The 13896-nt window shown below is 42.3% G+C and overlaps 6 protein-coding genes across 8 annotated transcripts; 3 read left to right on the top strand and 3 right to left on the bottom strand.

Annotated features, from left to right (window-relative positions):
• Window positions 1-1017: 1017 nt before the first annotated feature.
• On the top strand, window positions 1018-1990 carry LOC108603843 (diamine acetyltransferase 2). The gene is made up of 4 exons (XM_017992992.1): window positions 1018-1241; window positions 1298-1349; window positions 1407-1482; window positions 1612-1990. Exons 1-4 carry the CDS (start codon window positions 1167-1169, stop codon window positions 1922-1924), a joined length of 516 nt encoding a protein of 171 aa, XP_017848481.1. The 5' UTR covers window positions 1018-1166; the 3' UTR covers window positions 1925-1990.
• On the bottom strand, window positions 1955-6036 carry LOC108603841 (trafficking protein particle complex subunit 10). 2 transcript variants are annotated; one of them, XM_017992989.1, is made up of 6 exons: window positions 5922-6036; window positions 5628-5851; window positions 2953-5565; window positions 2553-2895; window positions 2443-2448; window positions 1955-2273 (listed from the first exon to the last, which is right to left on the bottom strand). In XM_017992989.1, the coding sequence occupies exons 1-6, from the start codon at window positions 5944-5946 to the stop codon at window positions 2044-2046; spliced, it is 3441 nt and encodes a 1146-aa protein (XP_017848478.1). In that variant the 5' UTR covers window positions 5947-6036; the 3' UTR covers window positions 1955-2043. The 2 variants fall into 2 exon arrangements, with proteins under 2 accessions (XP_017848478.1, XP_017848479.1); XM_017992990.1 differs by lacking the exon at window positions 2443-2448.
• An 85-nt stretch (window positions 6037-6121) lies between these two features.
• Window positions 6122-9224, top strand: LOC108603842 (small G protein signaling modulator 3 homolog). The gene is made up of 3 exons (XM_017992991.1): window positions 6122-6326; window positions 6396-6921; window positions 6975-9224. The coding sequence occupies exons 1-3, from the start codon at window positions 6255-6257 to the stop codon at window positions 8792-8794; spliced, it is 2418 nt and encodes an 805-aa protein (XP_017848480.1). The 5' UTR covers window positions 6122-6254; the 3' UTR covers window positions 8795-9224.
• An 88-nt stretch (window positions 9225-9312) lies between these two features.
• LOC108604120 (DNA-directed RNA polymerase II subunit RPB7) lies at window positions 9313-10116 on the bottom strand. Its single transcript, XM_017993406.1, has 4 exons — window positions 10031-10116; window positions 9653-9973; window positions 9460-9597; window positions 9313-9404 (listed from the first exon to the last, which is right to left on the bottom strand). Exons 1-4 carry the CDS (start codon window positions 10040-10042, stop codon window positions 9354-9356), a joined length of 522 nt encoding a protein of 173 aa, XP_017848895.1. The 5' UTR covers window positions 10043-10116; the 3' UTR covers window positions 9313-9353.
• A 150-nt stretch (window positions 10117-10266) lies between these two features.
• LOC108604119 lies at window positions 10267-11894 on the bottom strand. Its single transcript, XM_017993405.1, has 4 exons — window positions 11794-11894; window positions 11543-11721; window positions 11298-11460; window positions 10267-11233 (listed from the first exon to the last, which is right to left on the bottom strand). Exons 3-4 carry the CDS (start codon window positions 11444-11446, stop codon window positions 10282-10284), a joined length of 1101 nt encoding a protein of 366 aa, XP_017848894.1. The 5' UTR covers window positions 11447-11460; window positions 11543-11721; window positions 11794-11894; the 3' UTR covers window positions 10267-10281.
• A 99-nt stretch (window positions 11895-11993) lies between these two features.
• On the top strand, window positions 11994-13726 carry LOC108604118 (probable histone-binding protein Caf1). 2 transcript variants are annotated; one of them, XM_017993404.2, is made up of 3 exons: window positions 11994-12309; window positions 12389-12946; window positions 13002-13726. In XM_017993404.2, exons 1-3 carry the CDS (start codon window positions 12288-12290, stop codon window positions 13709-13711), a joined length of 1290 nt encoding a protein of 429 aa, XP_017848893.1. In that variant the 5' UTR covers window positions 11994-12287; the 3' UTR covers window positions 13712-13726. The 2 variants fall into 2 exon arrangements, with proteins under 2 accessions (XP_017848893.1, XP_017848892.1); XM_017993403.2 differs by having other exon boundaries at window positions 11995-12309; window positions 12386-12946.
• The last annotated feature ends 170 nt before the right edge of the window (window positions 13727-13896 follow it).

Raw genomic sequence — 13896 nt, 5'->3', positions numbered from 1 at the left:
ATCATCAAAGGGCAAAGCAAAGCCCGGAAGGCTTATTGTGGGCAAAAGATAAAAAAAAAATGAGACGAGCTCTGCAGACTTTAGCAGCATAAAGGTCAATACATACATAAGCTATACATACATATATATTTATATGTATACATATATGCCTGCTGTGATCCCGGAGCGCAGTCAGCTTCTATGTTATCAGCTTGACTTTGCTTTTCTTTTTGTTTTTGCTGGCGCTCATTGAGCATGCCCAGCGATAATTTAATTTAAATATAAAATATTAATGCTCATTTAAAAGGAATTGAAAAATGTGAATTACATTAAGCAAAACACCAAAGAAGATAAGAGTCCAAGTGCAACAATAAAAACAAAAGTGTAAGAACACAAAAACTCAAACAGAAATCGAAAAATGCGCGAGCTAACGACTAAGTTCGGGTCGCATTGCCGACATAAATAATCAAGCTATGACTACATAATATATACATATAGTACATACAATGTGTGTATATACATATGTGCATTTAAATATATACATACCATACATATATATTTCCATACATATATTGGCTCAATCTTTGGTCGCATCATCGTGACGGTGCCGCAAGAGATAAGCACAGATTTTTTAGAAATAAAATTAAAAGTATAACAGGCAAGTGTACAATATTATTGACTAATAAGAATAAAAATTGAAAAAAAAATATATATGACTGTATGTAAAACGCACATAGTGTTTGTTGAAGGGTCAATTGTGTTTACAACCTAGCTGTGATCCCTGCTGATAAACCTAATACATTCGAATATATGAGTGGCTGCTCATAATACCTAACATTAAATCTTTAAGTAGAGAGTTTAACAGAACAGAGGAATTTTTTATTTATGATACTAACCTAAAGAAAACAAATATTTTACTTATGCTAAAAGCTTAATTTTACATATGAAATAACTTTATTTGTATATTCCAATTTATTTTGACGAATAATGATTTTGAAAACTATAAGCCGATTCATTTTTAAGCAAGAACTAGTTCACATTTAAAAAAGCTGACAACCCAGTTTACGATTTATAAACATAAACTTGTTGCCAAGATATGATAAGCTCACGATAAGCGTGTAGGCGCCTAAAACTGATCAATTATAGCATAACTATAGTGCTACCTAGACAGCAGTAAACCAAAAATAATGTCGGAGCAGACTGAATTTAGCTTTCGGCGTGCCGAAATAGAGGATATTAAAGCAGTTCGAGAAATGATACAGGTAAGTTATAGTCTAAACTTAATCTTAAGGTGGATTTATCTTATTTTTGACTTAAGGAGCTGGCTGACTTTGAACGCATGAGCAATGGCCCCGAGCTAAGTGAACAGGGTAAGCTGATAAGAGAAAACTTAGACGAATTACTATTCATAATTGAATTTCAAACAGATCTTATACGTGATGCGGGCCTGTCTGGTGGCCCAGAATATTGTCAAATCTATGTGCTCGTAGACAATGCCACAAGGTAAGATAAGCGCCGTTGACAGACAAATGTTTGCTGCCCAAACAACAATTTCATAAATCTGTTTGGCAAACATTTGCGTTGGTTCGATAAGATTGAATGACACTGTAAGCAACTACTTTCCATGCACAGACATATCATCGGCTATGCGATCTGTTTCAATTCGTATTCCACATGGCAGGGACGTGCTTTATTTCTCGAGGACATCTACGTGCGTCCTGCATACCGCAAACGCGGCGCCGGCGCTCGCATCTTTCGTGAAGTGGCCGCCTTGGCAGTTAAGTTTGGCTGCCGTCGTCTGGACTTCCATGTGCTCAGCTGGAATCCGGCGCGCGGGTTTTACGAGCGCTTAGGTGCTAGCAATCTAACCGCCAGCGAGGACTGGCACTACTACCGTGTGGAGGAGGCACAATTGAAAAAACTAAGCAGCGAGCTGCTGCCTTAAATCACAGACATTAGATTTGTCTATTTCTTTTAGGTTAAATAACAATGCATTTGACAATAAATAATACTTGACTATAGAGACTATTTGTATGTATATGAATGTAGTTAAGATTTGGCTAATTACTGTTCCGCGCTCACGCTGGCTATGACATGAATCTGCATGCTCTTGGTGGAATTATAGACCTGTCCAGGCGGAAATGGATGCACTTTCGAATGCGCATCAGTCTTGCTTTTGCCACCGGCGGTGTATTTGGACAATCTTATGCTAGGCATGGGCAGAAATCCAGTGCTCAAAGGCATCACATCCAAGGATATGGAATGACAGTCTACATCTTTCATAGAAACCACGCCTAAAATAAGGTAAGCTACAGTTATTTCATATTTGAATAAACTTGGAAAAGCGAGAATTTTGTTATGTGGATTAGCAAACCAATTAAAAGCCTAACTACAATTGGAACTACGAGTGTGTGAGTACTATTGTGAGTGTGTGTGTGCGTGTGTTTAGAACCAAAAACTTACCCGTTTCTTAATATGCATTAAAATAGTAGTGTAAATCGTGTGTCAAGAAATTAGAATTAAATCAAAAGCAAATCAAAGATTTATTACGAATTGGACAAACGTCGACTTACCCGCCGAACGACCACAAACAGCCCAGAGATTCTGATCATTAAGCACCTCGTACATTAAATCCGTATAGGGATTCTCATTAACTTTGGTAATCTTCAAGTGTAAATTGCAAACAGTGCGCAGACGACATAACTCATTGGGCTCAAGCTGTGCCTGCAGCTTGAAGAGCGTCGAGTAATCAACCAGATCAAAGGCACAGCCATAATTACGCCAGACCTCTGGCTGTTGCACTGTGGCATACTTCACTACAAAATGCACCTTCACAATTGGCAGCTCCTGCTCCGTTTTCAAAGGCTCCACTTGTATCTCATACAGATAGGTGACAGTCAAACTCTTGTGTATCTCCTGCAAGCAGAAAGAACGTTTGTAAATTATGTAAATTAAGTTGCTTACAATGCTTACAATTGGCTGCTGTGAGCTGGGATTCAGATCCTGCAAACGCACTCCCGGCACATCACACTTAACCTTGGCATGCTGCAGCAACAGCTCTCCATCCAGCCCCTTCATAATGACCTGTAAAAACTTTTGCGTTCCGCATGTATGTAAACGGCAAGTGGCCTCCATGGCAGGCTGAAACTCAACGGGAATCTGCAGCTCATTGCGCGACCACGGACAGTTGAGCGTAATATGGTGCTCATAATGCTTGGCCACCTTTCGTCCAGGCATATCAGTTAGCACCTCCAGCGGCAGGCGTCGTTCCTCAAACGATTTCAGTTGCAACAGCGGCACCTGCAGTTGAGTTTCGAACGTGGCATCATCATTATAGCTTGCCTCATCTTTAGCCAGCGCCTGACGTAGACGCAGATTCTTTGAGCAACGCAGTGTTATCTTGGCATCAGCGGGAAAGATGAAACTGCCAGCGGAGACATGTAAATTAAAGGGTTGCACTATGCCCGCTATGAGAGTCTTGAACTCCAATGTGGCACTGGCGGGCTTGGTGCTGATCTCAAAACTAGGCGGCTGTGCAGTGGACGGCAGCTGCTCTGAAAGAAACTCCAAGCTGCACATGCTCAGGCACAACTGCTTGAATTGCCAGCGACCCACGCGCGTTGCTTTGGCTTGTAGCTCTATGTGGTTGATGCCCGGGTGCAGTGCTATATTCTCCGCTAGCACAAAATTGGCAAAGTCTGCTTGCATGCTGGGTGAAAGCTTGCGCTTGGTGCTGCTGCTGCGTCGGACTGGCTGCTTGCTCTTGGGCGTATCGCAGACCACAGAGGCGCAGTTGAGCGTATTATCCTGCTTGTGAAACAGCTGCAAGGATACCTTCAAGCGTGAGCTACACTCCTTATGCTTGGGCGCTGTTAGCGCAACTTGCTGCAGCACATCAGATTCAGATTCAGGCGCCACATGCAGCTCGTAGCAAAGCTTCATGCTTTCCACTACAATACCACGCGGATATAGACTGTCCAGCTTGAGCTGCACCAGCAGCAACTCATCCTGTATGATGGGCTTTGTGTTGAGCACTTCAATGTCCAAAATGCGAAAATGATCCTCCAGCACGCAATAGTTGGCATTCTCCATCGAAGGTTGCGCCGATAATGTTGTCTTAAGCGTTTTCAGCGATTTGAGAAACTCGTCAAAGTAAAAAGTGCGCACGAGCGTTTCCAACTCCGCACAACAGCTAATGGAGCTGCAGGTTTTTGTATAGGCCAGCGAGTCGCCCATTTTGCGATAGCAATTGGCCAACTCTAGCAGCGTTTGTGAGCTTAGTGTATGCCAGTTTTCCGCCTTGAGTTCACGCAACAAATCCGTAAAGAAACCAACTGCCTTGTGCGGCTCATTCAGGGCGCAATAGAAGTTGCCTAGATCCAGGCCCACAAGACGCGCAGAGCGCAAACGAGCCACATGCTTATAGGTGCTAATAGCCAGCTCTGCTAGCTCCAAGTATAGCTTTTGAAATGCCATATTCGAGCCCAGCGCCTCTTTTAGCTGCTCCGCAGCAGACTTCTTGGGCTTGCGGTTGGGCGAGCGATCACGCAACTGTGGCATGGCCTCCAAAAATTGTAGTGGCTGCTGCGGCGCGTCTCCTATACCTGAGGAAAGCTGCACCACAATATGCAGCTGTTCAGAACTGGGCGTGCAACCAGGCAGCAATCCACAAAGCTTGCCCAGCTCATACAATTTATCCTTGGCCAGATTCCAAATGGGTGCGCAGTGCTGAAAGCAGCTAACTTCATTGGGTTCCATGGCCTGCTCGCAAAGCTGCAGTACTTCCAAGGCACAGACAAACTCCCAGCAGCTAAGCGCGCCCTCCTGACAGTCCAGCTTAATATACTCCACCTCGCGCAGCGTGGAAAACAAAAAGTCCAGCAGTCGCTTGGCTATGTCCGGTATCTCGTTGCAGCTGAGCAGCAAATACGCCTGTCGCTCAAACAAATAATTACGGAATTCTAGCAGTGAAACGCCCTCGGTGCGTATCTTCTCACGAAACTCAAACTTATCCGCGCGACTGAGGCATATTCCATGAAAGGCGCTGAGAGGACGCTTAAAGTAAGACAGCCACTGTTGCTTTTCATTAAAGCCCGTATGCGTAATAAACTGCGAAAACATTGCATCCAACTCATCGTATTGTATAAGCGCCTCCGTGGGCAGTTCCAGTTTTTCAAATATCAGTGCTAAATCCTCTTGCATAAAGAAATACTGACGAAAGTCCCAATCATCCTGATTGCGTCGCTCACGTTTGCTTCGTATTAATTCCTCGTACTTGGCTATATTGCGATTATAGCTGGTTAGCATGAGAAAGCGTATACGCTGCACTAGACAACGAAACGATTCCGTGGACTTTTGCTCAAATTTGGCTGGATTCAAAACAGAAATGCAACGATCGTCGTTTTTGCTGCCAAAATCCAGGCGCATCTTGTCAAGCACCGTGGTGCGTGGTAGTAAATTTTTAGTTTTACGCATGTCAAGTGTCTCCACCAGCAAAATCATCCAGTCCGAAACGCCATAGCTGGCCAACAGCTTCAGCCAAGTATCAATTTCCTCACGTATGGTTGCCTTGTAGGTGTCCACGTCCTGGATAACGTATGGTATTCGTCAAAGACGTTGCTTTGTTAATTAAACTCATATTTACTTACATTGCATTCGGTAACAAAAATGTGCAATATCGGGTGCTCCAAAATGCTCCAATCGCCCTGTTTATATTTCTGTAACGGCTCCACGCTAAATTGCTGCGTCTGTGCCTCTAATCGCACATGTTTCGTTGGTCGCTGAAAGGTGCGTCGCCATTCGCAGGTGTCCAAGGGTATTGCATTTAATATTTGAGCCTCCAGCGAGCGAAAGAGTGGATAAGAGCCAGAGTCTGCAAAACATATGTACATACAAACTCAGCAACACAAGTATAAAACAATTTTTATAAGTCAAATACGTACACGTTATTATGGGCTTTATCTGCATTGTTATGCTAAAGATTTATCTCATTGGATATCAATTTGTGGGTAGCAAATAAACAAAAGCAAAACACGCAACGTTCAACAGCTGTGCGAGTTGTTACCTCCGCTTGTGATGGAACCTGTTGTTATCGAGCAACGCTCGTTAGCCGCTCTCGAAATCGTTAATCGGAACAGCTGATACTGCCATCACAGTGAAATTTGTTAGAAATGTCAAACAGTTAAAAACGAAAGTTTGCGAAAAAATTGTGTAAACAAATAGAGACCAAGTTAAGTTAATGTTTTGAACACATAGGCGTTTCGTTACCTGGTAAGATGGACAGAGCCAGAAGCATATTTGAGACAGTGCGCGACCACGAGGGCTACGTGGGTCGTGAAGAACATACGGTAAAAAATTATGTCAAAAGATTGCTTATCAAATTAATTAATATTGCTCATTTTCCACGCTGCCAACAGCGCAAACTACAGACCTTGAATTCAGAAGATGATAATGGAGAGCTGCCGTCTATGATGGAAGAGTTGAGCATAGCAGACGGACTGCGACCAAATCCCGGTGGCCCATTTTCAGCGTTAACACCTTCAATGTGGCCACAGGAGATCTTGGCCAAACTGGGCGGAGAATCAGAGCTGGCTGCGGCTGGTCCGAATGATCAGCCAGATTATCGCTTTGATGAGTTTGGATTTAAAGTGGAGGAGGAAGATGGTCCAGAGCAAAGCTCTAATAAATTACTAAGCATACCATTTCTAGAGGACGCACAACAGCGTTTGCAGTGGATAGCACATTTAGAGTTTGCGCATAACAAGGAGGCAACAGAGCTGAGCTGGGAGAACGTTGAATTGCTGCCACAACGTACGGAAAAATTGAGAAAAATGGTGCTTAAGGGTATACCACATAGTTTACGACCCCAAATGTGGATGCGTTTATCCGGCGCACTAGCTAAGAAGCAAAAAAGCGAGACTAGCTATCAGGATATTGTAAAGGGTAAGTATATACTAAAGTTATAACTTTCTAAGAATAAACTATTCTTTCAACAGCTTCCAGCAACGACCAGCTAATGACCTCAAAGCAAATTGAAAAGGACCTATTACGGATATTGCCAACAAATTGTTGCTTTAGCCATCCAAATGGAACGGGCATACCACGATTGCGTCGCATTTTGCGTGGAATCGCGTGGCTGTTTCCAGATATTGGCTACTGCCAGGGCACGGGTGTCATTGTGGCTTGCCTCTTGCTCTTCATGGAGGAGGAGAACGCTTTTTGGTTGATGGTTACTATTGTTGAGGATCTGCTCCCAGCTTCGTATTACAGCTCAACATTGCTTGGCATACAAGCGGATCAACGTGTAATGCAAACGCTCATAGCCAACTATTTGTCCAGTGTGGACGAAACGCTCAAACGGCATGACATTGATTTGTCGCTTATAACGCTGCATTGGTTCCTCACTCTCTTTGCAAATGTGGTGCATATGAAGCTACTGGTGCGCATTTGGGACTGGTTCTTCTATGAGGGCTCGATAGTGTTGTTTCAGCTAACGCTGGGCATGCTTAAAGTTAAGGAACAGGACCTGAAGCATTTGGAAAACTCTGCACAAATATTTAATTCACTTTCCATGTGCTGTGAGGTGGACGATGTGGAAGTACTGTTTCATCAGGCGCTGGAGGTGGGCGGCTCGTTAAGTCAGACCGTTATTGATACGCACCGACGACGACATTTGGCTTACCTGATGGCCGATCAGGGTCATCAGATTGGCAACCCAGAAGCAGCCTCGAATCTTCCTAAACAGCAACTGGCACGCAGGCAAGTGCGTAAAAGTAAATCCATACTGGAAGCATTTCTATTTCGTAGCGATCCTGAAGCTGAGCAGCTGAAGAACAAAAACATTCGGCAAACAGAAATATTGGTAGATCTGCGTGAGGCTATCTTAAAAGTAGGACGCCACTTTATTACCATTGAGCCCAAGTTATCGGGACATATACAGCTGACGGCCAACTATAGCAGCGAATCGCATGCCAAGGATCATGAGAACTTTATCAATGTATCACGTACACGAAAACGACGCGCCAAGGCGCTGCATGACTTTGAGCGTCACGACGATGATGAGCTAGGCTTTAGACGCAATGACATAATTACCATAATAAGCCAGAAGGATGAACATTGCTGGGTAGGTGAGCTTAACGGCTTGCGCGGCTGGTTTCCTGCAAAATTTGTGCAACTGCTCGATGAACGCAGCAAACTCTATACCTCAGCTGGTGATGACGCCATATCGGAAACGGTTACAGATCTGGTACGCGGCACACTTGCGCCTGCTATTAAAGCATTCCTGGAGCATGGCATGAAACGACCCACATTCCTGGGTGGTCCCATACACCCTTGGCTTTTTATAGAGGAGGTTTCATCGCTCGAAGTGGAAAAGGACTTCAAGTCCGTGTACAGTCGGTTGGTGTTATGTAAAACGTATCGCTTAGATGAGGACGGCAAAGTTCTAACGCCTGAGGAGCTGCTCTATCGTTGCGTGCAAGCAATCAATCAAACACATGACAATGCACATGCACAAATGGATGTCAAGCTGCGTTCACTCATCTGCCTGGGCCTCAACGAGCAGGTGCTGCATTTGTGGCTTGAAGTGCTTTGCGCCTGTCAAGAGGTCGTACAGAAATGGTATCACAGTTGGAGCTTTATTGACTCTCCGGGCTGGGTTCAAATTAAATGTGAACTACGCATACTTTCACAGTTTGCATTTAATCTGAATCCGGATTGGGAATTGCCTCCCAAACAGGGCAAGGAATCACAGCCGCTAAAGGATGGAGTACGCGATATGCTGGTTAAGCATCACCTGTTCTCCTGGGATTTGTGAGTCCAGCATTAGTTGCAACATTATTTTTTTTCATTTGTAAAGGTTTTTCATAATTTATAAAAATGTTTACAATCATCCATATGTGCTTATTCCACCCCTAAATCCTAAGTATTGAATCTGAACAAAATTCTATGGAACATTTATGCTTTAGTACCTTATTTTGTTATGTGCAATTTTCAATTTTACGTATGCTAAAAATTTTTTAAATACCTATTACGCTCTGCAAGAATATCCATTATTCTTATTAAATAATCCTTGTTAATCTACGCTTATAATATTAACTACATCGGTAGCTTTAGCTATTCTTTTAATCAGATGTATCGTGCTATTTATTTACTTAAATTATCCATCCATATTTGTAGCTCCCGCATATGATATACACACACAGAATTACAAATGTAACGTACCTCTGAATTTAAATCAAATCTTATAAAGTATTTATACTATATATATATATATACACCTAGATATGTAAAATGCATTTCATTAATGTTAAAAAAAAAATATATATATAAATATATATTAATTGTATTGTAAAACTGCGACGGGTTGAGCCTATCTAATTACAAACTAGTCCTAGATAATCATCCATCAATGTTCCAATGGCAAACTGTAAGTAGTTTTAACTATATTTGGAGTCGTTTAAACAAATTTAAAGAACTTACAATGCCAGTGGCATCTACACGCGTTCCGACTATCTTCAGTCGTATTTTATCCTCGCCCGATATAACTACATCCTCATCTTTGGATTTGTAGCATGGTGGATTGCCATTTGGACAGAATTGCATATCCGCGGGAATAGACTAAACACAAATAAAGATTAAAAAAGAAATTACTTTTAGCACAATTAACACTTACATGATGTGAAATAAAACATGATAGAGGTCCAATTTCGGCAAACATGCCAACTTTGTTTATTTGCTTGACCACCGCATCAAGCACTTCGCCTTTAAATGGTCGAAAGACAATTGCCTTGTACTTTACTGGGTAGACAACAAATCCTTGACCAGGCTGTATAACACCGGAACCAATTTGATCAATGGTTGTTACAGCTATAACAAAACCATATTTGCCGGTACACGTGCCTTCCACCTCCGAGTATAGCTTCTGTTTCACCGTCTCCAGCAGTTGCGGTCCAAAATAGCGCGGATGCAACAGAATTTCGTGCTCCAATGAAATCTGTGTAATATTTCATTAAAATTTGCTGTTAACAATATATTTGACTGATAAACTTACGTGATAAAACATTTTATTGACAATTACTTTTTATTTTTGACAATAAATAAACAATTTGTGAAAAACGAGAAAACGCGCAATAAACGATAACAGTCTATCGATTACAAATACTTATCGCTTTAAGTGTTGTAAGCAATATTTGATTCCGGTCCCAAAACAATATATTTTATCTTAAATTAACATTAACTTTAAATGTAACTAGACAGTGACACATAAAAAAATAAAACAATTATATAAAATATATTACTCAATTAATCGTCCTTAGTTAATTCCAGCTCGAGTGCCTTGCCACCAGACTTGAATATGCTCACATAAGCCCATTTTATCCCAAACTTCCAAATGGCTACATATGGCAAATAGTACGTAAACAAGTCCATGAGCCAAACGCGGAAATTAAAATACCAACGTACAAAAGCATATTTGTGCAAATATGTAACAATAAACAAGCCATAACTAACGATAAACCGATCCCAAAAACCTAGATCATAATAACATGATTTTTGCTTGGGATCCCGCTCCTCCCCCACGAGATGATCAAAGCTAAAATACTCGTAACCCTTGACGTAGGCAAGTCTCTTTGTAAAGAAAATATTTGCCTTGACAGACAGCATTGTGTTAACATGCCAAAGTCCATGTATAAGCGCTTCGGTCATGCGATAAAACTCGTCAGTTGTGCTGGACAAAGCCGGTTTATAAACCTTATGCATGACTATCTCCAAGCGCGGGCGGGACTCTGCCCAATTACGACCGCAAATGTTGTACTCATCTTTGATGCCCAGTAAATACCCTATCACACGCCACATATGACATGTGGCCTCTAGGAAATCAGGATCGTAAAGCTGTATACGATGAGCTCCAACAGTTATGAAGCCAATAAAACCAAATTGGGTTAGCGCTAGATCCTTCTGTGTAATCTGACCAGCACCACGACGACCAGAGACATGACTAGAACGTGAATGTGCCTTTCTTACAGCTGCAATGCTTGTCCAGAACTTGCTGCTCCTATCCTCTATAGAATAATAATACCAGGCATGAGTGTGAAATGTGGTACGCACATAACGACGGTAAGCAGTGAACGAATTTGATGATTGCCGTGTGCATACAAGCACACGTAAAATCGAGGGCACAGCCAATACAGCAATTAAACCAGCTAGCATACCAGAGGTCATTACAAAGCGGTATTTTGAAAAGTATGCCTGGCCGCTGTAAAGATTGAATCAAGTGCGTTTTTATATAATCAGGGCAGTCATACTAGGTAATGACTTACCGTTTGAATAGCTGCTCATCGTACCATGACGGCAACTCCAGCTCTGATCCACTGTCGCCCTCTTGACTACCATTGTTTAGTAGATTATCAAGGTAAGCCTGCGCCTCAACCTTGCTGTCTGCCATGTCTTCGCTTTTCTTTGCCTGCATCTCACCATAGATAGCTAAGAAAGACGAATAAGAAATGAGTGCAGGTGAGAGCGATGTGTAAACTTAAAGTGAAAGTTTCTGGGCCAAGCTTTTTACCTGAGAGGTGTTTGCTAAATTTTATAGTTTCTGTCTTGGAATTTACTCTTGTTGTTGCTGGCAAAGTAATATAAACGAATTTCCTAATTGCACAATCTCAAACTGTAATTTTTCAATTGGCCAGTGGGCAATTGTTTAACTTTCAATTGCGCATCGTACAACTGCGCACAATAGACTAACTGAAAAAAAAAATATCCATACATTATAGAGATAAGCTTAACAATACGTATGCACTGATTTTGTGAACTTACACTGCGATGTCAGTTTGTGTCTGTTTAGCGCGCTTACTTTTGAAAAATTATGCAAGTCGATGCAATATTATTGTTTTGTGTGCTACAAGTCGCTTAGAGCTGCCCACTCGATTCAAATTAATCTGCTAGTGTTGCAAAAGTTTTCAATGTACTATCGATACATGCCGATAAATTATACACAACTCTGCCGCTTTCGCAGCCGACGCGCTTGCAAAAAAAAAAAAAGAAAAATTACTTTTTCATAGCTCTGCTTGTAATTAACTAATTTGCAGTGTTGTTGCATGTACAACTGTACTTATAAACAGTTGGCGCATGTGTTTGTAAACAATTTAAGCGAAACACGCGCATACTTTAACCAATTCCAAGTGTGAAAAAATTATAGCAGAGCTCTGAGCACGCTTTTGCCGCCGCCGCTTTGTTGTTTTGGCGCCCGAATTCGCGACGCACACGAAAATTTTGCGTGCATCTGTAATTTTGGCTGCGTAAGCTAAAAAATGGTAGATCGCAGTGATAATGGTAAGTTATAAAGTTGATAAATATTTTACAGTGTCCAATAGCTTACAGTATATTTTTGCACCATTTGAATTGCAAGCAGCGGAATCCTTTGACGATGCCGTCGAGGAGCGTGTCATTAACGAGGAGTACAAGATTTGGAAAAAGAATACACCTTTTCTGTACGATTTGGTAATGACCCATGCTCTGGAATGGCCTTCTCTAACGGCACAATGGTTGCCAGATGTCACCAAACAAGATGGCAAAGATTATTCGGTCCATCGGCTTATATTGGGTACACACACCTCGGATGAACAGAATCATTTGCTTATTGCCAGCGTTCAGTTGCCAAGCGAGGATGCACAATTCGATGGCTCGCACTATGACAACGAGAAGGGTGAATTTGGAGGTTTCGGCTCTGTGTGCGGTAAAATCGAAATTGAGATCAAAATCAACCACGAAGGCGAGGTTAATCGGGCTCGCTATATGCCACAAAATGCTTGTGTCATTGCTACCAAAACTCCATCGAGCGATGTGCTCGTCTTTGACTACACAAAGCATCCAAGCAAGCCCGAACCTTCCGGTGAATGCCAACCCGATTTACGTCTGCGAGGACATCAAAAGGAGGGCTACGGTCTCTCTTGGAATCCCAACTTAAATGGTAACTATGCGGCTAATTATTTCGTAGCAGTTGTTTTTAAACTTGATATGCTTAGGTTATTTGTTGTCGGCCTCCGATGATCACACCATCTGCTTGTGGGACATTAATGCTACACCTAAGGAGCATCGCGTTATTGATGCCAAGAATATATTCACTGGCCACACTGCCGTCGTTGAGGATGTCGCTTGGCATTTGCTGCATGAATCTCTCTTCGGTTCGGTGGCCGATGATCAGAAACTCATGATTTGGGATACACGCAACAACAACACCTCGAAGCCATCGCACACTGTCGATGCCCATACGGCTGAAGTAAACTGCTTAAGCTTCAATCCATACTCAGAGTTCATATTGGCCACAGGCTCGGCGGACAAAACGGTTGCCTTGTGGGATTTGCGTAATCTCAAGCTAAAACTACATTCCTTTGAGTCGCACAAGGATGAAATCTTTCAGGTGCAATGGTCACCCCATAACGAAACCATTTTGGCTTCCTCGGGCACCGATCGACGTCTACATGTTTGGGATCTGTCGAAAATTGGCGAGGAGCAGAGCTCCGAGGATGCCGAAGATGGGCCGCCAGAGCTTCTATTCATACACGGCGGTCACACGGCAAAAATCAGCGACTTCTCCTGGAATCCAAATGAGCCATGGATCATTTGCTCAGTCTCCGAGGATAACATTATGCAAGTGTGGCAAATGGCGGAGAATGTGTACAACGATGAGGAGCCCGAGATACCCGCCACCGAACTGGAAACCAATGCCGCTTAAAGCAATCACAGTTCAGTCTACCAGATTCCCCTCTACAATTTATATATACACACACATATATGTAATGTTTTTGGCAAACACACTGCGCCAGCTTACCTGGCCACGTGTAATAATTTTTTAATTTATATATACATACTTTTAAATATCTAATTAAGTTCACATTTGTCAACAAAATCCAGCATTAA

This window comes from Drosophila busckii, chromosome 3R (assembly GCF_011750605.1).
Source record: "Drosophila busckii strain San Diego stock center, stock number 13000-0081.31 chromosome 3R, ASM1175060v1, whole genome shotgun sequence".
Taxonomy (NCBI): domain Eukaryota; kingdom Metazoa; phylum Arthropoda; class Insecta; order Diptera; family Drosophilidae; genus Drosophila; species Drosophila busckii.
This window is presented reverse-complemented; position numbering and strand designations above follow the sequence as displayed.

What these genes read in the sequence shown, in the direction of transcription:
- LOC108603843 (XM_017992992.1), top strand. Translation starts at nt 1,167, where the DNA reads ATGTCGGAGCAGACTGAATTTAGCTTTCGGCGTGCCGAAATAGAGGAT. An exon ending in CCCCGAGCTAAGTGAACAGG is followed by an intron (nt 1,350 to 1,406) that starts GTAAGCTGATAA and finishes AATTTCAAACAG; the next exon opens with ATCTTATACGTGATGCGGGC. An exon ending in CTCGTAGACAATGCCACAAG is followed by an intron (nt 1,483 to 1,611) that starts GTAAGATAAGCG and finishes TTCCATGCACAG; the next exon opens with ACATATCATCGGCTATGCGA.
- LOC108603841 (XM_017992989.1), bottom strand. Translation starts at nt 5,946, where the DNA reads ATGCAGATAAAGCCCATAATAACGT. An exon ending in TTTTTGTTACCGAATGCAAT is followed by an intron (nt 5,566 to 5,627) that starts GTAAGTAAATAT and finishes TACGTTATCCAG; the next exon opens with GACGTGGACACCTACAAGGC. An exon ending in CCAGCTCACAGCAGCCAATT is followed by an intron (nt 2,896 to 2,952) that starts GTAAGCATTGTA and finishes TTCTGCTTGCAG; the next exon opens with GAGATACACAAGAGTTTGAC.
- LOC108603842 (XM_017992991.1), top strand. Translation starts at nt 6,255, where the DNA reads ATGGACAGAGCCAGAAGCATATTTGAGACAGTGCGCGACCACGAGGGC. An exon ending in TGGGTCGTGAAGAACATACG is followed by an intron (nt 6,327 to 6,395) that starts GTAAAAAATTAT and finishes CGCTGCCAACAG; the next exon opens with CGCAAACTACAGACCTTGAA. An exon ending in CTATCAGGATATTGTAAAGG is followed by an intron (nt 6,922 to 6,974) that starts GTAAGTATATAC and finishes TTCTTTCAACAG; the next exon opens with CTTCCAGCAACGACCAGCTA.
- LOC108604120 (XM_017993406.1), bottom strand. An exon ending in CATGTTTTATTTCACATCAT is followed by an intron (nt 9,598 to 9,652) that starts GTAAGTGTTAAT and finishes ATTTGTGTTTAG; the next exon opens with TCTATTCCCGCGGATATGCA. An exon ending in GTGTAGATGCCACTGGCATT is followed by an intron (nt 9,405 to 9,459) that starts GTAAGTTCTTTA and finishes AACTACTTACAG; the next exon opens with TTTGCCATTGGAACATTGAT.
- LOC108604119 (XM_017993405.1), bottom strand. Translation starts at nt 11,446, where the DNA reads ATGCAGGCAAAGAAAAGCGAAGACATGGCAGACAGCAAGGTTGAGGCG. An exon ending in GATGAGCAGCTATTCAAACG is followed by an intron (nt 11,234 to 11,297) that starts GTAAGTCATTAC and finishes CAATCTTTACAG; the next exon opens with CGGCCAGGCATACTTTTCAA.
- LOC108604118 (XM_017993403.2), top strand. Translation starts at nt 12,288, where the DNA reads ATGGTAGATCGCAGTGATAATG. An exon ending in GGTAGATCGCAGTGATAATG is followed by an intron (nt 12,310 to 12,385) that starts GTAAGTTATAAA and finishes TTGAATTGCAAG; the next exon opens with CAGCGGAATCCTTTGACGAT. An exon ending in TTGGAATCCCAACTTAAATG is followed by an intron (nt 12,947 to 13,001) that starts GTAACTATGCGG and finishes TGATATGCTTAG; the next exon opens with GTTATTTGTTGTCGGCCTCC.